This window comes from Panthera tigris, chromosome A2 (genome assembly GCF_018350195.1).
Source record: "Panthera tigris isolate Pti1 chromosome A2, P.tigris_Pti1_mat1.1, whole genome shotgun sequence".
NCBI classification, from domain to species: domain Eukaryota; kingdom Metazoa; phylum Chordata; class Mammalia; order Carnivora; family Felidae; genus Panthera; species Panthera tigris.
This window is the reverse complement of record NC_056661.1, coordinates 62,391,326-62,418,811: the sequence shown is the minus strand read 5'-3', so window position 1 is coordinate 62,418,811 and position 27,486 is coordinate 62,391,326. Positions and strand designations below refer to the sequence as shown.

At 56.1% G+C, this 27,486-nt stretch overlaps 1 protein-coding gene across 1 annotated transcript in view; it reads left to right on the top strand.

Moving 5' to 3' along the window:
- TNS3 (tensin 3) overlaps positions 1-27,486 on the top strand; it is a 215,631-nt gene that overhangs the window by 89,282 nt on the left and 98,863 nt on the right. Inside the window, exons 5-13 of the mRNA XM_042977197.1 lie at positions 3,945-3,997; positions 6,012-6,183; positions 7,886-7,936; positions 9,776-9,898; positions 13,234-13,298; positions 15,762-15,845; positions 23,683-23,795; positions 24,082-24,142; positions 25,224-25,299. Of these exons, the coding sequence (XP_042833131.1) occupies positions 3,945-3,997; positions 6,012-6,183; positions 7,886-7,936; positions 9,776-9,898; positions 13,234-13,298; positions 15,762-15,845; positions 23,683-23,795; positions 24,082-24,142; positions 25,224-25,299 (798 nt within the window). The remainder of the gene's footprint in view (positions 1-3,944; positions 3,998-6,011; positions 6,184-7,885; positions 7,937-9,775; positions 9,899-13,233; positions 13,299-15,761; positions 15,846-23,682; positions 23,796-24,081; positions 24,143-25,223; positions 25,300-27,486) is intronic.

Genomic DNA, 27,486 nt, shown 5'->3' with positions numbered 1-27,486 from the left:
GGGACTGGAACCCCTGTTCTAGAAAGACGAGGAGGGTGGCTGAGGCCGGAGCAGGTGAAGGACCTTTCCAGGTTTGCAGGGTGCAGAGTGACAGCACAAAGGCGGTCTCATGGGCAACCGTGTCTCCTGACAAGGCCTGGACCAGCTTCTCCCAAGAAAAGCCATGCAGCCCTGCCTTCCGCCCTGGGATAACCCACTCGGAGCAAGCACGGGCTCTGTCTGCCTCTCTTAAAAAAGACAGTTGTGTCTGCGTCCAGATCTCACGGGGGATCGGTGTCCCTCCTGCAAGATGGGTCTGGGGGTTTATATCCCACAGCTACAGAGTTGCTACTTCTGAGCGCGTTTCAAACATAGAAGTAACACCAGTAGCAAAAGAAATGAGGATCGATTATTGCAAAAGTGTGTTGGGCAAGAGAGCCCCTCTGGGCAGATGCAGCGATCGAGTGGTTACCTGCTGGAGCACCCGCCTGGCTGCTGGCCAGAGTCCTGGGCTCCGGGGCTGCGTTCTCTCTGCCTTCCAAGTGCTGGACCCAAAGCGACTGCTGGCCAGGGAGGCCAGTGACTTGGTCGGGGTCCCAGGACTGCTTAGGGGCCCAGCACGTGCGCTGCCTGGCCCTCACCGGAAACAGTGCCTTTGGGGCAGCGTGGGCTTGCGCTTCCCCTGTTGCAGGTGTAACCTTTGCCACGGATTCCACTGGTGCCCCTCCCCTCCGTCTCCCGCCGGGTTTCTTCGTGCCTTTAGAAGTTGCGGGCTGTGATAAGCGGGTGCCAGATCGACAGGGGTGAAGGAGGCGGGGCTGGGCAGAGGCAGGTGGGGACCAGGAGCCAGCTCGGGAATCGTCTGTGTTATTTATCTCTGTCGCTCTGGTCAGTAATGATAAGAGTGGCTGGCGGTGTCCTCAGAAGGCTTCCTGGAAAGGTGGGTGGGCAGCGTCTTCTTGCCAAGCACCGCGAGCAAAGCGCAGCCCCGGGGGCCTGGGGTCTTCCCGCAGAGAGGTTTTCTCCCACTTCCTGTATGGGGTTAGGATGCAGGGTTCTGGTGCACAAGGGACCTTCCTCTTTGGTAGATTTCCAGGAAGCTGGTTTCTGGGTCATTCCTCAGCCGTGAAATGCGCTGTGGTGTTTGAAGGGGGGGCTCGGCTTTTGAACCCCACGAGCAGATTGGTTCTTTGCTCTCCAGCACAGACGCACAGAGACTGCATACCCGAGGGTACCTTCTGGCCAGTGACGTGTTTTGGGAAGTCTTGCCCCTTCTGTAGTCTCCTAGCTGCTACACAGCAGAGCGGGCAGCCAAGGGGCTACCATCTCTGTGTGTCCGGGGTCCCATCAGCCACACGTCATCCGCTTGGCTCCAAATGTAGCCTCTGAGGGAGGGAGTCCGGTGCGCGTGGAGTCTCAGAGGCTGGCTTCCAGAGGTGGCCCGGTCCTGGCCGCTCTGTCCTCCGCGGTGGGGGCTGGGCTCGCTCTCCCGACCTCCTTGATGCTGGCCTGGCCCCGGGGTCGGGCTCGGCAGCACGGGCCGTGGGCCACCAGGGCCAGGGGATCGAAAGAGCCCTGGGTTTAGTGTCACAAGTTGCTACCACATCTTCACTGTGCGATTCTAGACACAACACGGTCTTTCTGGATGCTGTTTCCCAGGCTGCCTATGGGGGTTCCCGCCGGGAGCCAGGTGGCCCACCAGGTGTGGTGAGCTTTCTGACCGCAGTCCACTGTGGCCTGTCACAGGATGCTGCTGGTGGAACAGGGGGCCACGTGGTCAGAGGACCCAGACCCCGTCCCCTCAGGCAGAGGGCCAGAAACAGGGTCCCAAGCTGGCCTTGTATCTGTCCTAGGGACCCCTCCTGCTGCTCTTCCCCTCCATGCACCTGTTCTGGCCACGCCCGTCTCCTCACTGTCCCCAAGATGCAGAATAGAGCTACTTCATGGTCAGTCACCAGTTGTGCTCTTCCTGGGACACATTCTCTTGAGGTGACCCCCTCACTGCAGGGACCCCCCACCCCTCCACGCTGACCTGCGGCTCTGCCCACCTCCCCGTGCACCTGAGGGGTGGGGGAGGCCTCACCACCGGGCTGGGGGGAGGGGGTGCAGGCGGTGAGCGGTGGTTCTGGCCCGTCATCCGGTTAGGTGATGTGTGGGCTGGAAAGCGTGAAGGGCCTTGCCCTCAAGGAACGTGTGCTTTCTCTACAAACTTACACGCGTGGATCTTGTCTGGTTTTCAGTCTGTGCACATTACTTCAGTCTAAACTGGCGTTGGGCACCGTGGGGTGGCTGCAGGTGGGGCTAGGGGTAGGGGCAGGCGGCCCGGCCTTCCGATCGCATTGTGTGTGTGTGTGTGTGCGCACGTGTGTGTTTAGCGACCCGCCTTTCACGTATGTGTCTACGCATCGTGTGTATGCACCTGTCGTGTGTCTGCCCTGGATCTATCTGCCATCCATCCGTGCCAGGGGATGCAGGTGGGGATTCCCCGGGCTGGGGGCTGGCTGGGACCCCTCTGGGAAGTGCTGGGCCTCAGGGCTGCTTTGGGGAGAGTGGGCCCAGCCCTCTGACCTCCTGGGAGCCGCTGTCCACGCTGCTCAGAGTCCCAGGCACCAAGGGAGCCGGCTCAGTCCCGGACTCGTCTGTAAGGCGGGACCCGTACGAGAGGCACCCGTCCGCCAGGGACAGCCAGCGGGCAGCCTCCCTGGGCACTCTGTGCTTCCTGCGCCACACGCTCCCAGCATCACCGCGCACTCCATCCACGGAGCGGGGCCAGAACACGCGGCAGGCTCCGGGAAGGGGCCGCCTAGTCCTGGGAAGGGCGCTCGGAACACCATGCTGGGCTTACGGCTCTCCCGCCTCTGCCATCTTTGGCAATGCCTTGCACACCTCTTTGAGCCTCGGTTTCCCCACTTTTGAAATGTGGGAGGTAATTCCTACTCACAAAGAAGTTGCTGGGTGTGTCTCCTGAGATCGTGTCTACGAGGCCTTTGTGGATCACATTAACACACGCACACACGGAAGGGTCTTGCGAATTGTAAAGTCATCACACCTGAGGCTTTTTCCCTGCAGGATGGGCTTTTTATTTTTATTTATTTATTTATTTATTTATTTTTAAAATTTTTTTAACGTTTTTTTATTTTTGAGACAGAGAGACAGAGCATGAACGGGGGAGGGTCAGAGAGAGAGGGAGACACAGAATCCGGAGCAGGCTCCAGGCTCTGAGCTGTCAGCCCAGAGCCTGACGAGGGGCTCGAACTGGGAACGGTGAGATCATGACCTGAGCTGAAGTCGGACGTCCAACCGACTGAGCCACCCAGGCGCCCCAGGATGGGCTTTTTAAAAAAATGGTAGATGTTGGGGCGCCTGGGTGACTCAGTGGGTTAAGTGTCCAACTCTTGATTTTGGTTCAGGTCATGATCTCAAGGTTCATGAAATCGAGCCTCACGTCAGGCTCTGTGCTGATGGTGTGGAGCCTGCTTGGGATTTTCTCTCTCTCTCTCTCTCTCTCTCTCTCTCCCTCCCTCCCTCTCCCTCTCCCTCTCCCTCTCCCTCTCCCTCTCCCTCTCCCTCTCTCTCTGTCTTTCAAAATAAATGAACAAACCTTAAAAAGCAAATAGTAGAAGCAATAGAGAATTATCAGGCTTTGTTTTGTTCGAGTCAGTCTTATGATAATGGTAGGGATCTAGTGAGCGTTGGTCGAACACCTCCTGTATACAGGGGACAGGCATTTACAGGTGCCGTGGGTGGGTTTGTCCTGCTGGGGGTTCGTGGACCATGTGGCTGGGGGTCTGCAGTCATAGGGCCCTGACGTGCTGGAGACCCTCCCTGGCCGTAAGAGGTGCCAGCAGTCACCGTGTTTGACTTCCCACTTAATGACTAAATCACAGAACGGTGGCCGTCCTTCCTTCTCTGTGGGCTGGTGGCTGTGGACTGCGTGGGACCGACCTGTGCTTTGTCGTTTGCAGGCTCCGGGGGGCTCTGCACCGTCTGCTGCTGTCTGCCGTGCCGGGCCGTCCAGGTAAGCGTCCAGAACCTGGTGTCCCTGCCTCAGGCCAGACACGACAGGAAGCCTGAGTGTGGTCTTCCTGGAGTCTGTGGTCATGTTCCCAGGTGATGCGTGTCTGTGGTCGTGTTCCAAGGTGTGGAAAGCTCTTTTTTTTTTTTTTCCCCTGGATGCACCTTCCCAGCATTGAAGCCCAGATTGTGGGAATGTGATTGTTTCCATGCACAGCCCTGGCTTCTTTGTGCAGGTGAACTTGGGGGGCGTTCCAGAGTCGAGTCCAGCAGGTGCACCAAGCTCTGTCTGCCTGAGTCCGGGCAGGGCCTGCTGGGACGGCCACAGCCAGCGCTCCACGTGGGGCAGTCTCTCAGGAGCTGTGGTTGGTGGATAAGACACGTTATTACTTTTTATATCAGTGTTTAAAAACCTGATTTATTTTATTTTGTTTTATTTTATTTTATTTTATTTTATTTGGGGGTTGGGGAGAGGGGCAGAGGCACAGGGAGAGAGAGAGAATCTTTTAATGTTTATTTATTTATTTATTTATTTTGAGAGAGAGAGAGAGTGAGTCAGAGTGTGAGCGGCAGAGGGGCAGAGAGAGAGGGAGACATAGAATCTGAAGCAGGCTGCAGGGCTCTGAGTCATCAGCACAGAGCCCAATGCAGGGCTCGAACGTACGGACCGTGAGATCGTGACCTGAGCCGAAGTCAGACGCTCAACCGACTGAGCCACCCAGGCGCCCCAGAGAGAGAGAGAGAGAGAGAGAGAGAGAGAGAGAGAGAGAGAGAGAATCTTAAGCGGGCTCCATCCTCAGTGCAGAGCCTGACATGGGGTTTGACCCAGCGACCCTGGGATCGTGACCTGAGATGAAATCAAGACTCAGATGCTCAAATGACTGAGCCACCCACCTGCCCCAAAACCTGATTTAATTTTTAAAAGTCATCAAAACTCTTTTGCAGCCATATGTGCATAAGGCAGAGAAAAAACATCTTGGTGATGTTTTGCATCCTGATTTGAATAAATCAACTTGAATGACTAAGTTTATGATACTGGATCTGATGATGTTCCTTCCAGTGGGTATAATAACAGCACCGTAGGTATTCCTAGGAAGCGTCTGTCTTCCAGAAGGAAATACTAAAATGTTTATAAATGAGGTGGTAACAATGTCTGGGATTTCTTCACGGCAGCCAGAGTGGTGGACGAGGGGGTGTGAGCGGAAACGTGTGTTAATGTCGAAGTGAGATGGTGGGTCCGTAGCGGTTGGTTAAACTTTTGTAGGTTTTTGAATTTTCCAAAATTAGGAGAGAAACACCTATAAAAGGGGCAGTCGATAAACAGGTGGCAGCCACAAAGGTTCAAAGCTCCTGGTAGTGATGGCTGTGGACCAAAACCACCTTCCTGTGACCGTCCTGTGTCCCTTTGTGGGTTTTCTGTGGGTCTTACCATGCTGGGGTTGACCCAACACCTCATCCCCGGCCACCGTCAGCCCTGGGGGCCTGCCCTGCCATGAGGATGAGGAGGGAGGGCTCTCGGGACATGGTCCCCACAGTGCCGTCCCAGCCTCAGCAGCCCTCCCCTCTGTAGGCCCTGTTGTGGTCGGTGGTCCTGCCTCCGCACCCCTGCCCTCCCACCCCCAACTCCCCAGGAGCCCGCACACAGCAGCCCTGCTGGTAGAGTCGGCCGCCCCTGTGGCCGAGGGGAGGCACCTGTAGGGTGGCCGCCCATACTCCTTCCCAGCGTGTCCCCTCCACAGCCCCCACACCTGTCTCCAGGTGGGGCAGAAAGACCTAAGGACCCTCCACGGGGCCTCTGCTCCCACTGCCCTGACCCCCAGGAGTGAGGACCAGGCTCCTCCCTCCAGAGTCCGTCCCCTGGGGGTCCCCTGGGGGTCTCCCTCTGCCGCAGTGCAGGGGCTCCTGTGATGCAAACACATTCGGAATAGACACACAGCCCCCCGGGGGGCTGCTGCCGGGGCTCTCCTGTGAGCAGCCAGTGTGGGCACCTCCACGTCCTGACCGGCCCCCTCTCCTAGGCCCGCGGTGCTGAGCCCCGCCATGGAGGACGGCCGTGAGCTGGACCTCACCTACATCACTGAGCGCATCATCGCGGTGTCCTTCCCCGCCAGCTGCTCTGAGGAGTCCTACCTGCACAACCTGCAGGAGGTGACGCGCATGCTGAGGTCCAAACACGGGGACAACTACCTGGTGAGTGGGGGGGCACTGAGCCTGGGGATGGTGGGGGGGGGACACTGAGCCTGGGGAGGATGGGAGGGGACACCAAGTGTGGGGATGGTGGGAGGGGACACCGAGCCTGGGGACGATGTGGGGGGGGACACTGAGCACAGGGATGGTGCAGGGAGGGGGCACTGAGCGCGGGGAGAATAGGAGAGGGGACACTGAGTGCAGGGACGGTGTGGGGGAACACTGGGCACTGCGACTGGGAAGACACTGAGTTTCCTGAAATGTGAAGAAACCACTGAGAGTCTTGGGGTGGCCACTGAGCCTGTGGGGTGGCCGTGGTCCCTCACTCTGTGCCTGGCTTCATGGAGATGCCCCGGGGCTCCCTCCCACTGGGGCTTTTGTTCCACGTGCCACCTGCTGTGGCGTGAGGTCACGAGTGTCCCCGGGGAAGTGCAGCTGTCCCCTGCCCACGGCCGCTGCCCCTGAGCGCGCGGTGGGCAGCCGTCCTGGTGCGCTGGGCGCTCAGCGTCAGGAGGGGGCCACCAGCCCCTGTGGGGTCGGCGTCCCTGCATCACGGCTGAGCCTCTCCCTGCTGCCAACAGCCGGGAATGCGTGTGACGTTGTGGAGGGGGAGAGTCCCCGCTTGGGGGTAAGTGCGGCCAGCGTCTCCCGCGTCCCCTGGCTTGCCCTGTGTGTTCGTGCCGTGGCAGCCCCAGGGGAGCGGCCCCGTGTGATCTTGGGTTAAATTACAACTCCTCACGCCTCCGCTGCACCTGCCCCGACGCTGTTCTTATCTCCATCCAAGCAGCTAATCTTCGCTCTAAACGACAAGGCCGTTATTGTCCCCTTATCGGTCTCAGATGACTAATCGGCTGCCTGCTGCCTGCGAACGAGGCAGGGCGAGCGGAGGTGACCCCGCTTCGCTTCCCACAGGTTGTGCCAGCCCAGAGCTGAGTGGTCAGGGTCGGGCTGGAGCCGCGCCTCCAGCCGTCCTGGCTCCTGGGTCCCTCGGATGCCGGTCCTTGGCGCGATGACCTGGCTGCGGGCAGGGGAAAGCCTGTCCTAGCCGAGAGCATCACACTCTTGTCCCATCACACTCTTGTCCCAGGGGCTTCCTTTCTCCCCAAGGCCCTGCAGGAACTGTCTGCCCCGTCCTGATGCCTGGCCCAGGGGTCAGCGCACAGCTGGTCCCCTGCAGGTGTCCTCTGAGACCCGGGAGGGCCCTGGACCCCGGACCCGCGGCTGTGGGGCCAGAGCCTACCCCTGGCCCCCGCCAACAGTGAGGGCAGTGGTCCCTGCCTTGTTTTGGGACAAGGACCCTTAGGACCCTTTGGAAATGTCTGAAGAAAGACCCGTGTGCGTGTCTGGTACAGATCTGAGTTAAGAATCCTGGGTGGGCTCATCTCTTCCCCGTCTACACCTGCATCCTCTGATGGATGTGCAGCCAGTATAATTAACTGAACCCGCAGGCCGTTGAGCGAGGCTGCCCAGGGTGACGGGTCTTATCAGGCAGGAGGGCTCGGGGCTCTGAGGAAAGCGGGTGGCGAACCGCACCAGCCAGACAGGCCCCTGCGCTCAGCTGTCCTCCGTTCCTACGTACGATTCCACCTTTTATCATCCTCGGTACCTTGAAGGCAGGCGGCGGGTGAACGTGAAAACCAGCGGTTTCCTCTTTGACCTCCGAGGACGCTGAGTTGTCTGACGGCTTGTTCCTTCCCCTTTACAGGTGTTAAACCTTTCCGAAAAGAGGTATGACCTCACGAAGCTTAACCCAAAGGTACGGACCTTCACCCTTTATATTCTGAGTTTTGTTTTATCAAACGTGCACGATGCGTATCTGCTGGTGCGGAAGCTGTTCCTGGCAAGCCTTTGTGGGATGTGACGTCATTAGGGGAATCACGAACTGCCCTTATCTGGGGGTTATTTTTAAATCAGCTGCTTTAGGGGCGCCTGCTTGGCTCAGTCGGTTAAGCGTCCGACTTTGGCTCAGGTCATGATCTCACAGCTCATGAGTTTGAGCCCCGCGTCAGGCTCCGCACTGACAGCTCAGAGCCTGGAGTCTGCTTCGGATTCTGTGTCTCCCTCTCTCTCTGCCCCTCCCCTGCTCATACTCTGTCTCTGTCTCAAAAATAAATAAAAACATTAAAAAAAATTTTTTTAAATAAATCAGCTGCTTTAGTCTGAAAGAAGTACACATTTGCCGGAAGTTGCAGAAATACACAGAGAGAGCCCACTTGTCCCGGCCCCTGTGTTCCCCCCGGGCAGAACTAATGATGAGTAATAAAATGTCGATGCCAGAAGTCGACGTTGGCGTGATCCGCAGACTGCGTTCAGCCTCTCCTGGGTTTACACATGTGTGTGCACAAGCATGTGTGCACACACGTGTGGCGTCTCCTCTGCCAGGATCTCCCGCCTGCCACCTGTTTCGTTCTCCCTCCGTTATTCTTAGTTGTCAAGATTTAGGGGAAATTTTTGAAATTGCTCACGTGTGTAAGTGATGGCGTAAATAGCATACGTGATCCACGCGTGGGAACGGTCTACAGCCACTGGGATAAGACAGTAGCGTCTCCGCTACGTGGGCAAAAACCTCAGGGCGTCACCTAAATGCTACAGCTGTTCCCCCGAGTGGCGGAAGGGGGTATGTGATATTTTTCAGCTTGCCGGCATTTCTCTGAAATTTTCCATCGTTTCATGTTACTTCTGTTACTCCTAGGGAAGGGAGCTCGGCCTTCCCTTCCCCTTCAAAAAAGGAAAAGAAAAATAGAAAGTGTTTTGCGTCGCTGGGCAGGGGCGGGTGCTGGTGTTGGTGTCAGGCGATGAGGACCTTCTCTGTTCCGGCTCCAGATTGAAGCCGGGGCTCAAGGCGCTTCCTCCTTCGTGGGCCCGCTTCTGTCCTTTGAGGACCGTGTTTCTCCCAAGTGCACCCAGCGGGCCTCTCTCTGAGATGTTATCTGCACGCTGCGTGGGGAACGGCTCCCTGAATTTCCCCAAGCTGCGATTTTCGTCTGCCCGGAGGGATTTTTGGCAGTAGCTCCGGCCAAGAACTCCAGTTTCAGATCTGACCGGGCCTTGGCTCTCCCCACGAGCCCTGCCCCATTAGCGGCTCTGAAAGTCCTTTCTAGAATTGCCATCCCAGCTGCAAAAAGCAGAGTAGTTGTCTCACGGGGGCAACATAATCCTTCACGTTTTTCTTTCCAGTGAAGGAGCCTGGCCACAATTTCCAGCAGGTTTTATTTATTTTAATTTTTTAAAATAAGTTTTATCATTATTATTTTTTATTTTAGAGAGGGCATGCACACGTGTGTGCACGAGGTGGGGAGGGGCAGAGAGAGACGGGGGGAGAGAGAGAATCAATCCCAAGCAGGCTCCATACTGTCAGCACAGAGCCTGACGTGGGGCTTGAACTCACAACCCTGGGATCATGACCTGAGCCGAAATCAAGAGTCAGATGCTCAACCGACTGGGCCACCCCGGGGTCTTCCCAGCAGGTTTTAGAAGAGGAACACAGCCCAGTGTTCCTTACTCTTAGATGAAATATAGATAGAAGGGCCGTGGTGGGGTGCCTGGTGCCACCAGAGCCCCCAGGAGGACCCCCGGGGCCCGTGTCTCGTTGCAGATTCTGGACGTGGGCTGGCCCGAGCTACATGCGCCTCCCCTGGACCAGGTGTGCACCGTCTGCAAGGCACAGGAGTCCTGGCTGAACAGTGACCCCCAGCACGTGGTTGTCATCCACTGCAGGGTGAGTGCCACCTCGCACCTGGGGTGGAGGGCAGGGTGGGGGAGGCCGGGGGCGGGGCGGGAGGGGGCACGGAGACCGCCCGTCACACCCATGGCACTGTCCATCGGCCTCTGTGGTCACGTTCGCGCACTTGTCCTTAAAAATGAAGAGCCATCATTCCCCCCTCCCAGAGTTTGGCTCCAGAGTTTGTGGGACTTGGGTTGCTGAACACGTAGCTGAACATTTTGAAACGAATGAAGGGCAGGAATGATAGCGAACCATTTTATCTTCCTGCCATTTTAAAAGAAAGAAAGCCCTTTAAAAAATTTTTTTACTGTTTATTTTTGAGAGAGAGAGAGAGAGACAGACAGACAGAGCATGAGCAGGGGAGGGGCAGAGAGAGAGAGGGAGACCTGAAGAATCTGAAGCAGGCTCCAGGCTCCGAGCTGTCAGCACAGAGTCTGACACAGGGCTCGAACCCACGAACCGCGAGGTCATGACCTGAGCTGAAGTCGGACGCTTACCTGACTGAGACCCCAGGTGCCCCAAGAAAGCCCTTTGAGAAGGAAAAGGGTGCTGTTAGGATGGACAGCAGTGGGCTGGAGGTGCCGTCTGACTCCTGCTGTAATGTACCCACCCCCACACTGCGGGCAGGATGCTGTTGCAAACGTGGTCGTCTCCCGGCCGGCAGCTGGATGGGGACCGGACGTGGCCACCCCCTTGCAGGCTGGCGGGCGCTGGCCGTGGGGGCACTGTCTGGGCTGCGCCTGGCCTCCGACCACCTGAGATCTTTTCTCTTCTTTGGTTTCGCACGGCCTCCCTGCATTCCCTGGCTTCTTGGATCCGGCTGGCGTGGAGTGCGGCCAGACAGAGAGCGGATTTCCTGAGCGGGGAAGCCCGTGGGCCATACCCTCCGTGCGGGAGGTGCTTTGGGAAAGGACGGTGCGGTGGGTGGGCATTGGTCCCAGAGGGAAGGGGTCTGTTCCCCATTTTGTCCCTTATACACCGTGTTCTGTGACCGTCAGAGCATCTTGAAAGCGTTGACATTTCCTTCCTGGGATGTCTCCTTTTCAGATCTTTTCATGTTCCAAAGCTGCACGAAAATCCATTGCGTTATTGAGTTTAGTTTCAGAGAACCTCCCCCTCGGGCTGTGTGGGGCTTTCTGCACAGTCTCCCCCCAGGGTACAAAGACCCCCTGTTCTGGAGGCAGTGGGACACCTCCCGGCCCCCCTCATGGAGTGCGGTGGCTCCCAGCTTGGAGGAAAGCCTGTCAGGTGCACACGAACGGGGACGACGTTTCTTTCTCTGCTTTTCTTGCTTTTTCTCATTTCTAACTTGATTTTCCTTCTCCATCAAACAGCCAGCCAGGCCCCCCACTAGTTTTCTTACAAAACCAAGCTAAGTGGAGCTTTTCAGGATTGCATTAGATGGAAGGACCTTCTCTCCAAATTTGTGTCTTGCTGCAGACTTCAAAAGAAGATAGGCTTTTTTAATTTTTAACCAATTCTTCTTAATTAAAACAAACGGGTCTTCGTTAGCCGTGGCCTGGTGACTTTGGTGGAGCGACGGTGATGCCCCTGTGGCTCATAGGCCCCCAGGCCGGGCCCCCGGAGGATCCTGGCACACTAGACCTTGAGAGTTCTGGAAAACCTTGCACCGTTCTGGGGGCGTGGAAGCCATTCCCGAGGCGTTCTAGAAAACGTGCTGTGAGAGAGAAGCCCCCTCTGAGTGTGAACTTTAGATGTTGGCGTTAACAGAAGTTCACCTTGATCGTAGCAGGGGTGACATCAGGGACTTGGCCGAAACCTGCGAGCTCAGCAGAGTGTGTGTTTGCTTCCGCATGCGCCGGGAATGCGGGCAGAGCTGGGGTGCTTGGCCTGGGGGGTGGGGGGCAGACACGGGTCAGCCCTGCAACGGCCCCGCTCTCCCATCTGCTGCGAAGGGTAGGGGTTGTGCGGTTTTGCCCTAGTCTCCTTCACTGCCCACCCACCACCTGCTAACTGCTGACTGAGCAGAAGGTTCTTCTAGAAGATTCCATGCCCACAGCGTCTGGTTTTGAGTCTCTGCAAAGGACTTACCTTCAGCAACTTGTGTAGTCAGTGATTCTGACAACTGTGGAGGACGGACAGCTGGTGGAGTTGAACCTTTCGGAGTCTCGTGCGAGCACCACAGAGACCATGAGTGACTGAGCACGGTGGCCGTGAATGTCCCATGAGTGCCCCACCGGGCTGAGGGGCTGTTTGCTAGCAGTGGGTTTGTGCCAGTAAATGGCGTGTGTCTGTGCACCTGACTTGCATGGGCAGAGAGCTGCCCGCTCCTGGGTGACATTCCCACGCGGTGTGGGTCCTCAGAGCTGTGACCGGATCTGCTTGGCCATTTCTTCTCGAGGACAGACGTGGGGGCCTGCGCGCTGGTGCCCCTGCCATTTTGGCTTCATGCGCCTCTACGTCCGGGTTGGCTGACTTTTCATGAAAAACCCAGACTGAATATTTTGGGCTTTTGCGGGTGCGGGGTGACTGTGACTGCTCACACCTGCCGTTGATGGTGGAAATACCCCTCGTGCACCTAAGCAGACGGGCATGGCCGGGGTCAAACAGTGACAGCTGACCTTTAGGTGACTGTCACGTGTCACAGATGTCATAGTTTTGCTTTTTCTTCAACTGTTCAGAAACATAGCCCTGGGCTCGCAGGTTGTGTGGACACAGGTAGTGGGCAGAAGGGGCTGGTGGAGTGTGGTTTGCTGACCGCTGGGCTGGGTTGTGGCAGTATGTTCTAGAAGGCGGCAGGCGGCCTGTCACAGCGGTGGTGTTGCCACACACCCAGTCCTGTGGGTCCCGTTGGCCCGTGGTTCCTGCTGGCTGCCGCGTCTGGGTTGTGTGTGTCTGTGGTCATGGACTGAGCCCCTGCATTCTTGGGCCACGGTCCCTGTGTGTAACCAGGCAGGGCTGGGTAAGCGGTGGCAGGGGTGAGGTGCTGCCAGCACGCTGGCATCTGCCCTCCGGGCTTTCCAGGCTGCGTGTGCGGCCCTCATAACCTTGGCCTGTGGGGCGGGGCTTCAGCTTACTTGCAGGCGAGTCTACACCCGTTGAGTGCCTCCCCCCGCACATGCTGCTGGTCCCCAGTGGGAGATGGCGAGCTGACCGGCCACCTCCGTGCAGATCTGCCCCATGCCCCAGGTGGCACCTGCCGTGGGCACCCGGTGTGCACGCTGCCTGCCCGCTGGATGCTGCCATCCCCAGATCGGGGACAGGCGGAGGCTGACGGTGGCTACCCCCCCACAGCGGGCTCTTTGTCATCTGCGAGCATTCCGTCTCTGCGGTCCAGAGAAACTGAGTCCCTCTTTTGTCTCCTGCAGGGCGGAAAGGGACGCATCGGCGTGGTGATATCGTCGTACATGCATTTCACCAACGTGTCGGCCAGGTACGAGGGGCGTCCGCGCTGCCCTGGGCGTCGGAAGCTCCGGGACGGGGTGGGAGGCTCGGCCGGCCCTTGTGGCGGGGAAAGCGCCCCGCTAGTGGTTGGCACTGCTGAGAAGGATGTGCAGGTGTTTGATTGACCCCGACGTCGCCTTGAGACAGCTGGTGAGCGCTCCCTCGTTCTGTGATGAAAACAGCAGGGACGGACGTCACCCGTCTTAAGAGCAAGAGCCGCGTAGCCTCCCTGGATACCTTGTACCTTGTCAAGACGAGTGGCCATGGCGGTTTGCGTGTCCTTGGCGTCTGGAATGCACTTTGCAAGTTGGTCTTTTCTCCCTCGATCCTCCTGAGTAACCCAGGGGGTGAGCCAGTCACCGCTCACGCTTTACCGATGGGGAAACCAAGGCTCGGGAGCTGTCTCTGGTCCCCTCTGGTCCCTGGGGGCTGGAAGAGCCACCACGGGACCCTTGGCCGGGACGTTGGGCGCAGGAGGCTGGTGGGAACCTCCTGGTGCGAACCATTCACGCCGCAACCCAGCCCAGAGCGTCGCTCCCTGTGGGTTTGCGTCCACATCTACCCTCCCATGAAGCGGGAGCTGCCCCAGTTCTGAGGACACGCGCCCTGTTCATAGCGGCCCACGGATCCGGGCCTCACCAGCGCCAAGGAGTGAAATTTGACTTCCCAAATGTTTTCTCTGGACGTGGACCAGGGAGCTTGGGGCTGCCGGGGGAGGGGAACCCAGCACCCCCTGCAAACCGGATCCCCTCTCACTGATAGTCAGCGTCTGGGCGTGTGCCGGACCCCGAGGCTCCTGCTCACTCGGACTCCCTCCGCCGAGACACAGCGTGTGACGCAGACCACGTGCCACCTGCACAGTGTCGCCCCCTGTTTCTGCCGCAGCCACGTGGCTGCGCCTGCAACCCGGGCTCCATGGGCGGGGGCTCACCTGGCAGGTCAGGGGGCACAGAGCCCAGCGGCTTCGAGCCCTAGAGCACCCGCAACACCCCTCCTCAATCCTCCATTTTTCTCCATAGTCGGGGCCCATCTCCGCCACAGAGTCGGGCCATTTTCATGAACCTCAGAGCTGTGGGGTCCTCGCCTGCGAAGGGGGGAATGGTGGCTGAGCCTCGTGGGGTTTTGTGGCCGTTCAGTGCATCGTGGCATGTAACGTCCAGTACCAGTACTCGGGTATTTGCCGCTGTTAATGCTGTTGGCAGCCGCACGAGTAACGGTGTTAAGTACTTCTCGCTAAAATGGAGCGACACCTGCCTTTCTGTTTTCTTTAAAAATTTTTTTTAATGTTTATTTGTTTGAGAGGGAGAGAGAGGCAGAATCCAAAGCAGGCTGACCTGAGCCGAAGTTGGACGCTTAACTGACTGAGCCACCCAGGCACCCCTGGAGCATGCGTTTTTAAGAGCTCTGTCGTGAAACCGTGCTCCAGATCAGATCCGAAACTGGAAATCAAACAGTAGGGAGGATGCTCGTGTGTCGGCTCCCTGAAGATGAGCAATCACAGAGACTTGTCCCTGGGAACACTCCTGATGCTAACAGTGACATTAATACTGAACACGCACAGGCCCAGATGCGTTATCAGTGTCCCACGTTTAGTGGGACACGAGAGCTCCGGGGAAAGGAGTGCTTACAAGCGAACGGGTGGATATGTAACCGTACTTTCCAGCTTGAAAACATAAGTCCTCGACATGGTAAATATTCAGAGCTTGAGGGGATCTTCCGTACGGGACCACCCCATCAGTCCAGCTTTAAGACAAATGCAGGCGGTGAAATACCCATTTTCTGGAGGTGCACGTACATGCGCTAGGGGAGGGCTCACCCGTAGATCACATTTCCAAGGAAGCTTTTTGCTGCGACCTCTTGTACCCACGTTCCACGATTTATCTGAGTCAGATCAGGCAGGCCCGTGAAATGCCCCGTTACGGGGTCTCCTGGGTCCTGCTGCGTGCGCTGGTGGGCGTTGTAGAGCTGAGGTCAGCGTGGGATTGTTGGTGAGCAGCGTTCCCTGTGGTGGCCACCTCGGAACCATGATGGCGCAGCCTTCTGACGTCCCCCTCTACCCGCCCCGGCCTGCTGACAGTCATTGACCCCCCTGCAGGTCCCAAACTGCTCTCCAGGGGCTTGCTGGGTGTTGCTGACCATAGAGCTCTGACTGTGCCCCAAACACCGGTGATCTGAAGACTCACGCAGGGCCCTGGAAGCCACCTGCTGTTTGGGACAGAGCTCCAGACCCGCAGTCCTGGCTTCCACGGTGGCCCGAACATACTCCCGGGATTGGGGTCCAAGAGGAGATGCTAATGCTAGGCTGGGGTGCACACGTGCAGGCGCGGCAGAGGTGGGGCTCCCGTGGGGGCTGGTCACTCAGGACAGCCATACCACCTGTCCTGTGTCACCCTGCCACCTGTGACTCCACAGGGTTAATGCTGTGTCTCTGTCCATCTCTCTCCTTCCCCAGCGCCGACCAGGCCCTGGATAGATTTGCGATGAAGAAGTTCTACGATGATAAAGTTTCGGATTTAATGCAGCCGTCCCAGAAACGGTACGTACGTGTCCCCATGCCTGAGTGAACAGGTGGGTGAGACTTCATATTTCAGAAGGTGGGGACAGAAGAGGTGCCTCCCCTGACCAGGCAAGAACGGGAGGGGAGGGCTGGCCGGGTGCCCAGCGGCGGAGCTGAGCCACCGTGTGTGGGTGGGAGGGGAGCCCCCGGCCCCGGCTGGCTCTGAGAGGGGGACCCAGGCGTCCTTCCCGCACGCTCGGCGCAGGGGTGGATTTGTGCTCTGATGCCAGAACTGGTTTCTATCTGCCGGGTCGGGTCGGTGAACTGTGTCTGTAATCTGCTGGCGGGTGGAGGTTCTGGGCCGTGCAGGCCACGTGGTCTCTGTCACGGCTGTCCTCACTGGAGAGCGGCACAGGCATTCGGAAATGAGCGAATGTGGCTCTGTGGCAGGTTTGTGGTTGGCCCTGACCCCTGTTCTAGACGCTCAGCTCCCGAGCCCGGGGCATCTTCCATCATGTTAGCCTCCCTGGCCCGCCCACCACCCTCTCTCTGGAGCCCCCGGGATGCTTGGTGTGCAGAGTCGGAAGGGCCCTGGGGGAGCCGACTCTCTCGCCATGTGTCCCCAGGGGAGTGCACGCTGCCCTCCGCGCCCAGCTGAAGAAGGCGGACGGGGTCAGGGTGTACGCAGCGGGTCAGGGTCCAGCGAGAGGGGTCCTGGGCGGCCTCCTCCCGGCCCCACGTCTTGCTAACAGTGACACGGAGCCGGGCACACAGTCTCTGCGCTTCTATTTAAAGGCTGACAGCAGGGGATTTGCCAAGGATGGCCGAGGCAGTTGCCAGGATGGCTTTCTGTCTCCTGCACCTGCTTCCCCAGCCTCCGAGGGAATCCTTGGGGCGGCTCACAGGCGTGTTTCAGTTCCATCCGGGAGAGGGATTTCAAGGACCACCAAAGGCACTGCCTCCTTTTTTCCTGAGTGTTTCCCATGTCCAGGTCCGTGTGTGTTCAGACCCGGCTGTGTGGGCGGTGTGGGACCCTGAGTCTGAACCCACTCTGAGCCACACACCCACAAGGGAGTGTGAGTCGCTTGCAAGAAACCCAGCGTTTCATTAGTATTACAGGTACACCGAGCCCCTCGTTCTGTTTTGAACCCTGACGTGGCGTTTCCCTGTTGAGCCCTTTCCAGGGTGGCAGCAGACGTTCCCGTGTGGGTGTGACTTAAACTAGGAGGGAGCCCCCCGGATGCTCTGCTCCCGCCAGGGAAGAGGGGTTCCCATTTCTCCCCTGCCCCTCCCCCTGTCCTCCTCTCCCCTCTCCTATCCTTCTGCTCCTCCTCTCTTCCTCCTCCTCTTCCCCCTCCCTCCTCCACGTCCTTCCTTTTCTTCCTCCACCTCTTCCTTTTACCTCTTCCTCCTCTTTCCTTTTTCCTTCCCCCCTCCCTCCTCTTGCTTCTCCTTCTCCTCTCCCTCCTCCTCCTCCTCCTCCTCTTCCTCCCTCTTCCTCCTCCTCCTCTCTTCTTTTTCTTCCCCTTCCTCCTCCCTCCTTCTTCCTTCCTCCCCCTCCTCCTCCTCTCCCGCCTTTTGCCCATCCAGTAACTCCTGCCTCTGGCAACCACCAATGTGTTCTCTGTGTCTGTGAGCTTTGGAGCTTGTTTTATTTGTTCATTTGTTTTGTTTTCTGGTTCAACATGTAAGTGAAGTCATAGGATATTTGTTTTTCTCTGTTGGAGATTTTACTTTACATAGTAGTCTCCATCCAAGTTGTTGTAGATGTTAAGATTTCTTTCTTGTTTTTAGAGCTGATTAACATCCTGTGGTATATCTATGCCACACCTTTATTCGTCTGTCCTTTGATAGACACTTGGGCTGTTTCCATCAGTTACCATCAGTAATGCTGCAGTAACCATGGGTGCAGATGACCTTTTCTTTCTTTCTTTTTTTTAAAAATTTTTTTTGATGTCTATTTACTTTTGAGAGGGAGAGACATACAGAGTGAGAGCAGGGGAGGGGCAGAGAGAGAGGGAGACACAGAATCCAAAACAGGCTCCAGGCTCTGAGCTGTCAGCACAGAGCCCGACGCGGGGCTCGAACTCAGGAACCCTGAGATCATGACCTGAGCTGAAGTTGGATGCTCAACTGACTGAGCCATCCAGGTGCCCCCAGATGATCTTTTCAAGTAGGTGTTTTTGTTTTCATCGGCAAAATACCCATACGTGGAGTTACCAGACCATATGGTAGTTCTATTTTTAACTTTTTGAGGAACCTCCACACGGTTTTCCATAGTGACTGCACCAGTTTGCATTCCCAGCAACAGCCCAAGGGCGTTCCTTTTTCTCTGCGTCCTTGCCAACATCTGTAGTTTCCCGTGCTGTTATTTTTGCCGTTCTGACAGGTGTCACGTGGTATCTCATGGTGGTTTTGATTTGCATTTCCCTGATGATCAGTGATTTGAGCATCTTTCCATGTGTCTGTGGGCCATGTGGATGTCTTCTTTGGAGAACTGTCTGTTCATGTCTTCTGCCCATTTTCAATTGGATTATTGTTTTTTTGTTTGTTTTTGTTTTTTTTTGCTGTGGAGCTGTATCCCTTCTGCATATATTTTCGATACCAACCCCTTATTAACCACATAGTGTAAGTGTCTTCTCCCATTCCGTGGGCCGCCTCGTCCTTTTGATGATGGACTCTTTCGCTGTGTGGAAGTTGTTTTAGTTTGATGCGATCCCATGTGTTTATTTTTGCTTTGGTGTCCGATTAAAAACGTCATCACCAAGACCGGCGTCTTCTTCTAGGATTTTTATGGTTTCAGGTCTTATGTTCAAGTCTTCAATCCATTTTGAGTTTAGTTTGTGCACGGGGTAAGACAGTGGCCCCGTTTTCTCAACACTGTTGATTGAGGAGATTGCTTTCTTCCGTTGTATATTCTTGGCTCCTTTGTCATAAACGAATTGACCGGACGTGCGTGGGCTTATTTCTGGGCTCTCTCTTCTGTACCGTTGACCTGTTTTGATGCCAGTGCCGTACTGTCTTGTTTACTACAGTTTTGTAGCTTAGTTTGAAATTGGGAAGTGTTATACCTCTGGCTTTGTTATTTTTTCTCAAGACTGCTTTGGCTGTTTAGGCTCCTTCGTGGTTCCATGTGAACTTTAAGGTGCTTTTTTGTTTGTTTGCTTTTTGCTATTTCTGTGATGAAAAATGCCATTGGAATTTTGATAGGGTTTGCATTGAATCTGTAACTTGCTTTTGGTAGGATGGACATTTTAACGATATTGTTCTTCCCAATCCATCAGCATGGAACGTTTTTCTGTTTGTGTCGTCTTTAGTTTTCCCCATCAGCGTCTTATGGTTTTTAGCATACTGGTCTTCCACTGCCTTGGTTAAGTTTATTTCTAGCTGTTTCATTCGTTTTAATGCAGTTGTGAATGGGTTGTTTCTTTCTTTCTTTTTTTTTATTAAAAAAATTTTTTTAAGTTTATTTATCACAGAGAGAGACAGCATAAGTGGAAGAGGGGCAGAGAGAGAGGCAGACGGAGAATCCCAAGCAGGCTCTGTGCTGCTAGCACAGAGCCTGACGCGGGGCTTGAATTCACAAAACCGCGAAATCATGCCCTGAACTGAAACCAAGAGTCAGATGGACGCTTAACTGACTGAGCCACCCAGTCGCCCCTGGGCTGTTTCTTAATTTCTCTTTCTGGTAGTACATTCTTAGCTGTCTAGAAATGCAACCTATTGATGTATGTTAATTTTGTATGCTTCAACTTTACAAAATTAAAAAAAAATTTTTTTTACTGTTTATTTGTTTTCAAGAAAGAGAGAGAGAGAGCGAGAGAGAGAGAGAGAGAGAGCATGAGCAGGGGAGGGGCAGAGAGAGAGGGAGACACAGAAGCCAAAGCAGGTTCCAGGCTCAATCTGCCAGCACAGAGCCCAATGTGGGGCTTGAACTCACAAACCGTGACATCATGACCTGAGCCGAAGTCAGATGCTTAACTGACTGAGCCCCCCAGGCGCCCCAACAACTTTACCAAATTCATTTATTAGTCATAACAATTTTTGAAGGGAGGATTAGGGTTTTCTATGTATAATATCATGTCACCCACAAACCATGACAGTTTTAAATCTTTCTGATTTGGATGCCTCTCATTTCTTTTTCTTGTCTGATTGCTGTGGCTAGGACTTCAACACTATGTTGAATAAAAGTAGCAAGGGTGGGCATCCCTGTCTTGTTCCTGATCTTGGAGGAAAAGCTGTCAGCTTCTCAGCTTTGGGTACGATGTTTGCTGTGGGCTTGTCATGCATGGCCTTCATTACGTGGAGGGTTGCTCCTTGTATACCGACTTTGTTGGGACTTTTTATCATAAATGAACGTTGTATTTTGTCCAGTGTTTTTTCTGCATCTGTTGACACCATCATATGGTTTGTATTTCTATCCACTCAAAATGCTCAGCACCCACCAAGGAAGAATGTTTGCCTTGTTTTCTTCTTTTTGCTCTTAGGATTTACTGTAGCTTTTTTTTTTTAAATGTTTTTAAACATTTATTCATTTTCAAGAGACAGAAACAGAGCACGAGCAGGGGAGGGGCAAAGAGAGAGGGAGGCACAAATTCCGAAGCAGGTTCCAGGCTCTGAGCTGTCAGCCCAGAGCCCGACTCGGGGCTCAAATTTGTGGACCGTGAGATCATGGCCTGAGCCGAAGTCGGACGCTTAACCGGCTGAACCACCCAGGCGCCCTTTTACTGTAGCTTTTTAATAGCAGTGCAAGAGTGTGGAAAATGGAGGAAAGCCCTCTCACTTTCGCAAACCCATGCCTGCCACGTGTACTTCCTGTCAGCGTGTGCTGAAAGCTGTAGTGCTGATGTTGCATAATGGTCGTGTGGGCTCCATTCTGCATTCCCAGGTGAATCTTCCTGCACCCACAGGCTAGAGGGATGTTCTCTACCCAGCTCCTGCCTTGGGAGATGTTCTCAAGTGGGTAGGTGACTGAGTGCGTGCATACAGTATGCCTGGAAGCACTTTGAGGCCCGAAGAGCCCAGGACGGACACATCTGTGTGACAGAGGCTTTGATGACCCCCTCCCTGTGGTCCTGGCCACCCCGAGGGGGGACGTCGTGGCCTATGTCAGGACTGTGTTTGAGAAACCGTTTCAAAATGGGTCTCGTGGCGAGTGACTTAATTAGTTTGCCGGGGGTTTGTGGGGTTTGTTGGGGCCTCAACAGCAAGCCGCCTCCAAGCTTTCGCTTAATGAATACTTGGTGATGAGCTCTAAGGCGGGACCCTGTTTGACAGGGGGTCCATTCTCTGCCACTCTGTTCCTTACTCTTATTTTTTTTATGTTTATTTATTTATTTTGAGAGAGTGAGACAGAGAGACAGAGAGAGGGTGAGCAGGGGAGGAGCAGAAAGAGAGAGAGAGGGAGAGCGAGAATCCCAAGCAGGCTCCACACTGTCAGTACAGAGCCCGACACGGGGCTCGAACTCACGAACCGTGAGATCATGAGCTGAGCCGACTGAGCCACCCCAGGCACCCTTGTTCCTTACTCTCAAAAGCCACAGAGCGGTCGGCTTCCGGCTGATGCTAAGGAGCCCCTTGCTGAAGCCCCGGCGTTACTGATGAACGTGGCGTTCTTTTTGCTCTGATAAATAATTTAAAACACCATTTCTGCAGTCTTAGCTTGTCATCAACGCTGTGCATGTGACGAGTGAACGATGAGGGTTTCTGTGCCCCTTCTCCTCTGCAGTCTTCTTCCTGGGAGGGGGTTGAGACAGCGGCACACGTGTCCAGACTCCATCAGGGAGGGACGATGGGGCCAGCGGACCTTCCCAGGGGCGCGGGGCAGGAGGAGTCCCGAGGAGGCCCCTGGTGGGGTCCTTCCTGTGTCCGACCCTGCATGGTGAAGGGGCCAGAGCCCCGATGTCTGGCCTGCAGTCTGGTGAAGGGACCAGAGCCCCGATGTCTGGCCTGCAGAAACTTAAGATTCGTAGGTGTGTCTGAGAGCCAGACACACCCCAGTATAGCTTCATTTGGCTTTGACGTTTCTGTAGTCTTGACACAACACCTGTGTGTCTGAAAGAGCATTTGTACGGGAGGCGGGCAGGTGCAAAGGGACCGGGTGCCCATCCTCTCTCCTTGGGGAGCGTGCCCGCTGCGGCCATCAGGTGTCCCCTGCTTGGAGCCAGGGTGCCCCCCCCCATGCCCTCCTGTGGCTTACCCAAGTGCAGATCACGTGTTTGAGATTCAAGGGAACCCCAGCCGTAAATTCCCGCTTTGGCAGCTGGTTAAGCAGCGTGGCGAATGTTGGCAGATCTCAAGCTGCTTTGGCACACGAGTGACGCGTGTGTGTCTCCCGCCTGTACATGCGCCGTGTCTGCACCTCCTGCACAGAGATGACGCAGGAAAACGACCTCCCGGGGAGTTTCTTCCCTCCAAAGCAGGAGGAGGTGGTGGGAGACGGTGGAGCTGTTTGGAACGGGGTTTGCAAGCTGTGCGCTGCGAGAGTCGGGCAGGCGGCTGGGGCCCTTGCGCTCCTTCCTGCCTTCGCCGCGGGTGAACACCACGGCTGGGACCGGTCCTGCCCGCGGTCTGCTGGAGGAACTGATCAGGAAGCCCTTTCATTTTCTTTTGTGTCTCCTGTCCACCCGTGGACTGATTTTCTGGTCTTTGGCGCCGACGGGGGCTTCCGGGTGGCCGCGTACAGACGCAGACCTGTGGAACGTGGCCTGGCTACCTGTCCCCCGTGTGCAGCCTCCGCTGGCTCGGCCGCCGACCCCGGCCACAGCTACCGAGCAGGCTTGCAGTGCACGTGGTTGTCGTCCCGGGGCATTCGCGCTTGTGCTGACACTTTGGGAGACAGCGGGACGAGGCCACCCCAAAGAGAACTTCATAGAGATTCGACATGTGTTGTACCGTACAAGGTTTTCTTACCCCTCCCTGTGTGCACGCTGGAGTAAATCAAAGCGTAGAGAAGGGGGTCTGAGTGATGTGTGCGCCCAGCACCCGTGAGGAGCCCCTGGGGGCAGCACTGTGCGTGGACCGGCCAGCACGCAGGCACATGGTAGCGGGCACACGCGGGGCCACCGGCCCGGCTGCACATTTGGGATCTGCTGCCAGTCAGCCACCTGTGGCCCTGGAGACCGGAAGGGGCAACCGGCCATCTCTGGCTGCCGTCCTGACCTGCCTGAGTCGGGGTCTTGGGCTGGGGCTGGGCGCGCAGAGCCGAGGGTCCCGTGCTGAGCTGGGGCTCGCCTTCGAAAAGCAGGAGCCACAGACTTGTGATTGTCACAGCTGGGGGGAGGGGCACGGGTGCAGGCTCCACTCTGTCACACTTTACACGGTGACATTTGTCACGTGTGCTTGTCTTAGGAGTGGGGTGATGTGCGGGGGTGGGGGTGGATGGGATTCGTTGTTCCTTAATGGCATTTGTGGTCACAGACATGCTTATTGTACATCCCCTGCTAAACCTTCATGATATGAGAACCCACGCCTGCTTGGTGATGGGCGCTCTGACCCCTCTGACGGGCAGGGGGCCCGTCCAGGGTCTTTGTGTGGGGTGGGAGGTGAGGGCAGAGGGACCCTGTTAGAGGTGTGAGGTGCTTACAGAGCCTCTCCTCCCCCCCGGGGAGGGGGGGGGGAACTGTGACAGCCCTGTGGCCTGGCCCTGCGTGGCTCTGGGCTGGGGGACAGACAGAGAGGCTGCCCGCAGTGTGGGGTGTCCAGGGATCCCGACGGGGCTGCATGCCCAGGCTGTGCTCCCCAGGGTCACACCTGGATGCTGTGGCCCCCATCGCTGTGAGCATTGGGGACTGGGGCCCCTCCCAGAACCCCAGGAAACATCCGGCTTGGGGTTAGGCCCCCACTGCAGGGGCCCTAAGCCGCCGTCGCTTTGCAGGTACGTTCAGTTCCTCAGCGGGCTCCTGTCGGGGACGGTGAAAATGAATACCTCACCACTGTTCCTGCATTTTGTCATCCTGCACGGCACTCCCAACTTTGACACGGGTGGAGGTGAGTGTCTGCTCCCAGCGGGGTCTCGAGGTCTGCTGGCCCATCCCAGACCCTGCACTTGACAGGCCTCCCTTTCTCCCACTGAGAGGCTCACATGGGATCGGGCCCCGGGCGTCCTGGTCACCGGCCGGAGAAAGCCAGTGAGGGGGGGCTCCTCTCCCCAGGGACCCCGGTGACTTTATACCAGCGCTGCTTCTGAAGCTCGGGCACAGCCCGTGGCCACCTTGTCTCTCTTTTGCTGTTGGCCACACTCCTGTGTCTATAGATGATTCCGCCTCTCTTCCAGCGTGCCGGCCCTTTCTGAAGCTCTACCAGGCCATGCAGCCCATGTACACGTCGGGGATATAGTAAGTGTGCCGCCTTCACAGGAGATGGGCCTTGCCGAGCCGCCTGTCCTGCGGGAAGGGGTGGGGGCGTCCAGCCGGGAGTGCGGGGCCAGCAGTCAAGGCAGGTGCACGGTTGGCTCCAGAGAGGGGTGTGGACGCGGGGCCTGGAGGGTGGGCAGGCCCCAAACTGTCTGGAAGTAGGCATACCAGAGTCCCATGCTTTTCTCTCCCCTGTGCGTTTTATTTTTTAAATTAAATTAAATTAAATTTAATTTTCTTATTGCTTATTTTTGAGAGGGAGAGAGTGCAAGTGGGGGAGGGGCAGAGAGGGAGGGAGAGACAGAGCGAGAGCAGGGGAGGGACAGAGAGGGAGACACAGAACCCCAAGCCGGCTCCAGGCTCTGAGCTGTCTGCACCGAGCTGAACGCGGGGCTCGAACCCACAAACTGTGAGATCATGACCTGAGCCGAAGGTGGACACTTAACTGACTGAGCCCCCCAGGTGCCCCTCCCCTGTGCATTTTAGACAAAGGGCAGACACATGTCCTCGGAATTTGTATGGTTTCTAGGCTTTTCTGGTTTGCTTTTGTGTGCATTTACATGTTTTATTTTTATTTTAAATTTTATAGTTTATTTTTGAGAGAGAGAGAGAGACAGAGCATGAGCGGGGGAGGGGCAGAGAGGGGGAAACAGAACCCGAAGCAGGCTCCAGGCTCCGAGCTGTCAGCACAGAGCCGGACGCGGGGCTCGAACCCACAAACTGTGAGATCATGACCTGAGCCGAAGTCCGACGCTTAACCAGCTGAGCCCCCCCCTCCACCAGGTGCCCCTAGATGTTTTATGAGCATTAGTATAAAGGGCGTCAGGTAAGATGTGGCCTCATGGTGCTGCCACCGCTCAGAACGAGCTGCCGTCCTGTGTCTGGACTGACTGTGGACCCACACGTGGGTGGCAGTCTGGCCGTGATGTGCTCGACTTGGATCCCTGAGCCTGGCGGGATGTTTCGAGTCATCTCTGAGTTTGCGTTACGAAGTCGCTTTTCTCACACAGCGTTTCTGTTAAGTCATGAGATTGCATTAAGCTCTACCTTGTTTATCCCCAAGCAACATCGGCCCGGGAAACCAAGGCAGGGTCCACATCGCCATCGAGCCGGCCCAGCTGCTGAAGGGGGACATCATGGTGAGTGCACGCGGTGTGTCCCCCTCCTGGTCAGCGCCTCGAGGAGTGAAGGGTGGCCTTTACTTTGGGGCAGCTGGCTTGTTGTCTGAGTGAAGCTGTTTTATTTGGTTTAAAATTGTTTTAATGTTTATTTATTTTTGAGAGAGAGCATGAGTGGGTAGGGGCAGAGAGAGAGAGGGAGACACAGAATCTGAAGCAGGCTCCAGGCTCTGAGCTGTCAGCACCAAGCCCGATGCGGGGCTCGAACTCACGAACCGTGAGATCGTGACTTGAGCTGAAGTTGAATCCTTAACCGACTGAGCCCCCCAGCCTTCCCAACCTTTCTTTTTCTCCCACCCAAAAAGTAGCTGCTATCAATCCAATGTTTCTCCTTTTTGTAAAATTGCATTTCCAAGTAATGAGAAAGACAGAGTATGAGCAGGGGAGGGGCAGAGAGAGAGGGAGACACAGCATCCGAAGCAGGCTCCAGGCTCTGAGCTGTCAGCGTGGAGCCTGATACGGGGCCAGAACCCATGAACCACAAGATCATGACCTGAGCTGAAATCAGGAGTTGGACAATTAACTGACTGAGCCGCCCAGGCACCCCTAGAGCTATTTTAGTAGAAGGGACAGAGCAAATGGTGAGAACCGCTTAGCAGTATGTTCTCCGAAATGCGAGTCCCGGCTCGGTCACTGCCCTTCCAAGGGTCCCTGGTCCCGGCTGTGATGTGCGATCTCAGGCGTCCTTAGAGGCCCCCGTGTGCAGTCCAGCTAGCGAATCACAGCTTGGCTGATGTCCTAAACAGTGGTTCCTCTGGATGAGTTTGATTCCTGTATGTACTGGTTCTGGGATGAGATTAGCTGCTACATTTTTGCCTTTTCTCTGTCTTGAATGTAGATAGAATCTTCCGTCTAATGAATTTTAGAGAAATTTCCCTTGAAACCTTGAGGCAGTATGGCTTCCCACACGCACTGAATTGATTTGCTTGAGTGTCTCCAGGGCCTGGGAGCACCTGTGACCAGATTGGAAATGGCTCATTCCAAGTTTTTGAGGATTCTTATCAATTTCCCTTAAACCTTTGGATTTTTTTTCAATGTTTATTTATCTTAGAGAGAGAGAGAGCAAGCATGCATACGTGTGTGCAAGCGGGGGAGGGACAGGGAGAGAGAGAAGAGAGAGAATTTTAAGCAGGCTCCATTCAGCACAGAGCCTGATGTGGGGCTCAATCCCATGACCCTGGATCATGACCTAAGCCGAAATCAGGAGTCACATGCTCAAGTGACTAAGCCACCCAGGCGCCCCTAAAAGGTCTTAAAACCCTTTCTCAGTGGTTGACCCATCCTGAATTCTCATGCAAGTCAGGTCAGGGGGGTCACAAACGTAGGTGCCCTGGGCACCAATGTTACACTGTTGTGTCCCTGTGAGAGTTCTCCTCAGGTGCACGTCACAGCTTGTCCCCTGTCCCTGGGGACCTCGCTGTGAAAGAGGCTGGTGTCCTCATTCCATAGACCACAGAACTGAGGTGTCGGGTGGGCCACTGTGTTGCACCGTCCCCGGGGAGGAAAGGCTTCTCTTCTAGAGTGTTCTGAGAGCAACTCCCAGCCTTTTCCCTCTGGTGGGGAGACCGAGGGGGAGAGGGGAGGGTGTGTCTTCCAGGACCTCCTCGATTGTTGGCCATCGGGCAGAGCAGTGAGGAAGCACCTGCTATGTTCTGGACCCCACCCCCTCCCGGGGCTGCACATGGCTGTGGCTTCTGTCTGCCCGCTCAGTGCACCGGTCTGGTGTTCCAGCTTTAAAAAAGAGGCCGGGGATGAGGAGGCCAGGAGAGGCTAGTGGGGACCCAGATCCCTAAGTCACTACTCCTGGGCAAGGCAGAGGCCTCTGGAGGCCCTGTCTCTGGGATGGGTGCTCCCTGTGGTCAGCAGCTAAGTCCCCTTGTGGAGACCCGAGGGAGGTGGCCGAAGCCCTGAGGTGTGGAAGATGACTCTCAAACGCGGGGGGCCTCCCTCTCACCTAATTGTGGGCTGGTGGCTGCGGGGTCTTTGTGAGGCGGTGGCGGAGGCCTGGCCGGCGGCCTGGGTCCCTCATCCCCGCCTCCTCCCTCCTTTCCTTCTCTTCTCCTCCCCCCTTCTACACCCTTCCCCGTCCCCTCCCTCCTTCCTTCCTTACCAGGAATTTATTTACGCAACTGTCCTGTTTTGAATGTT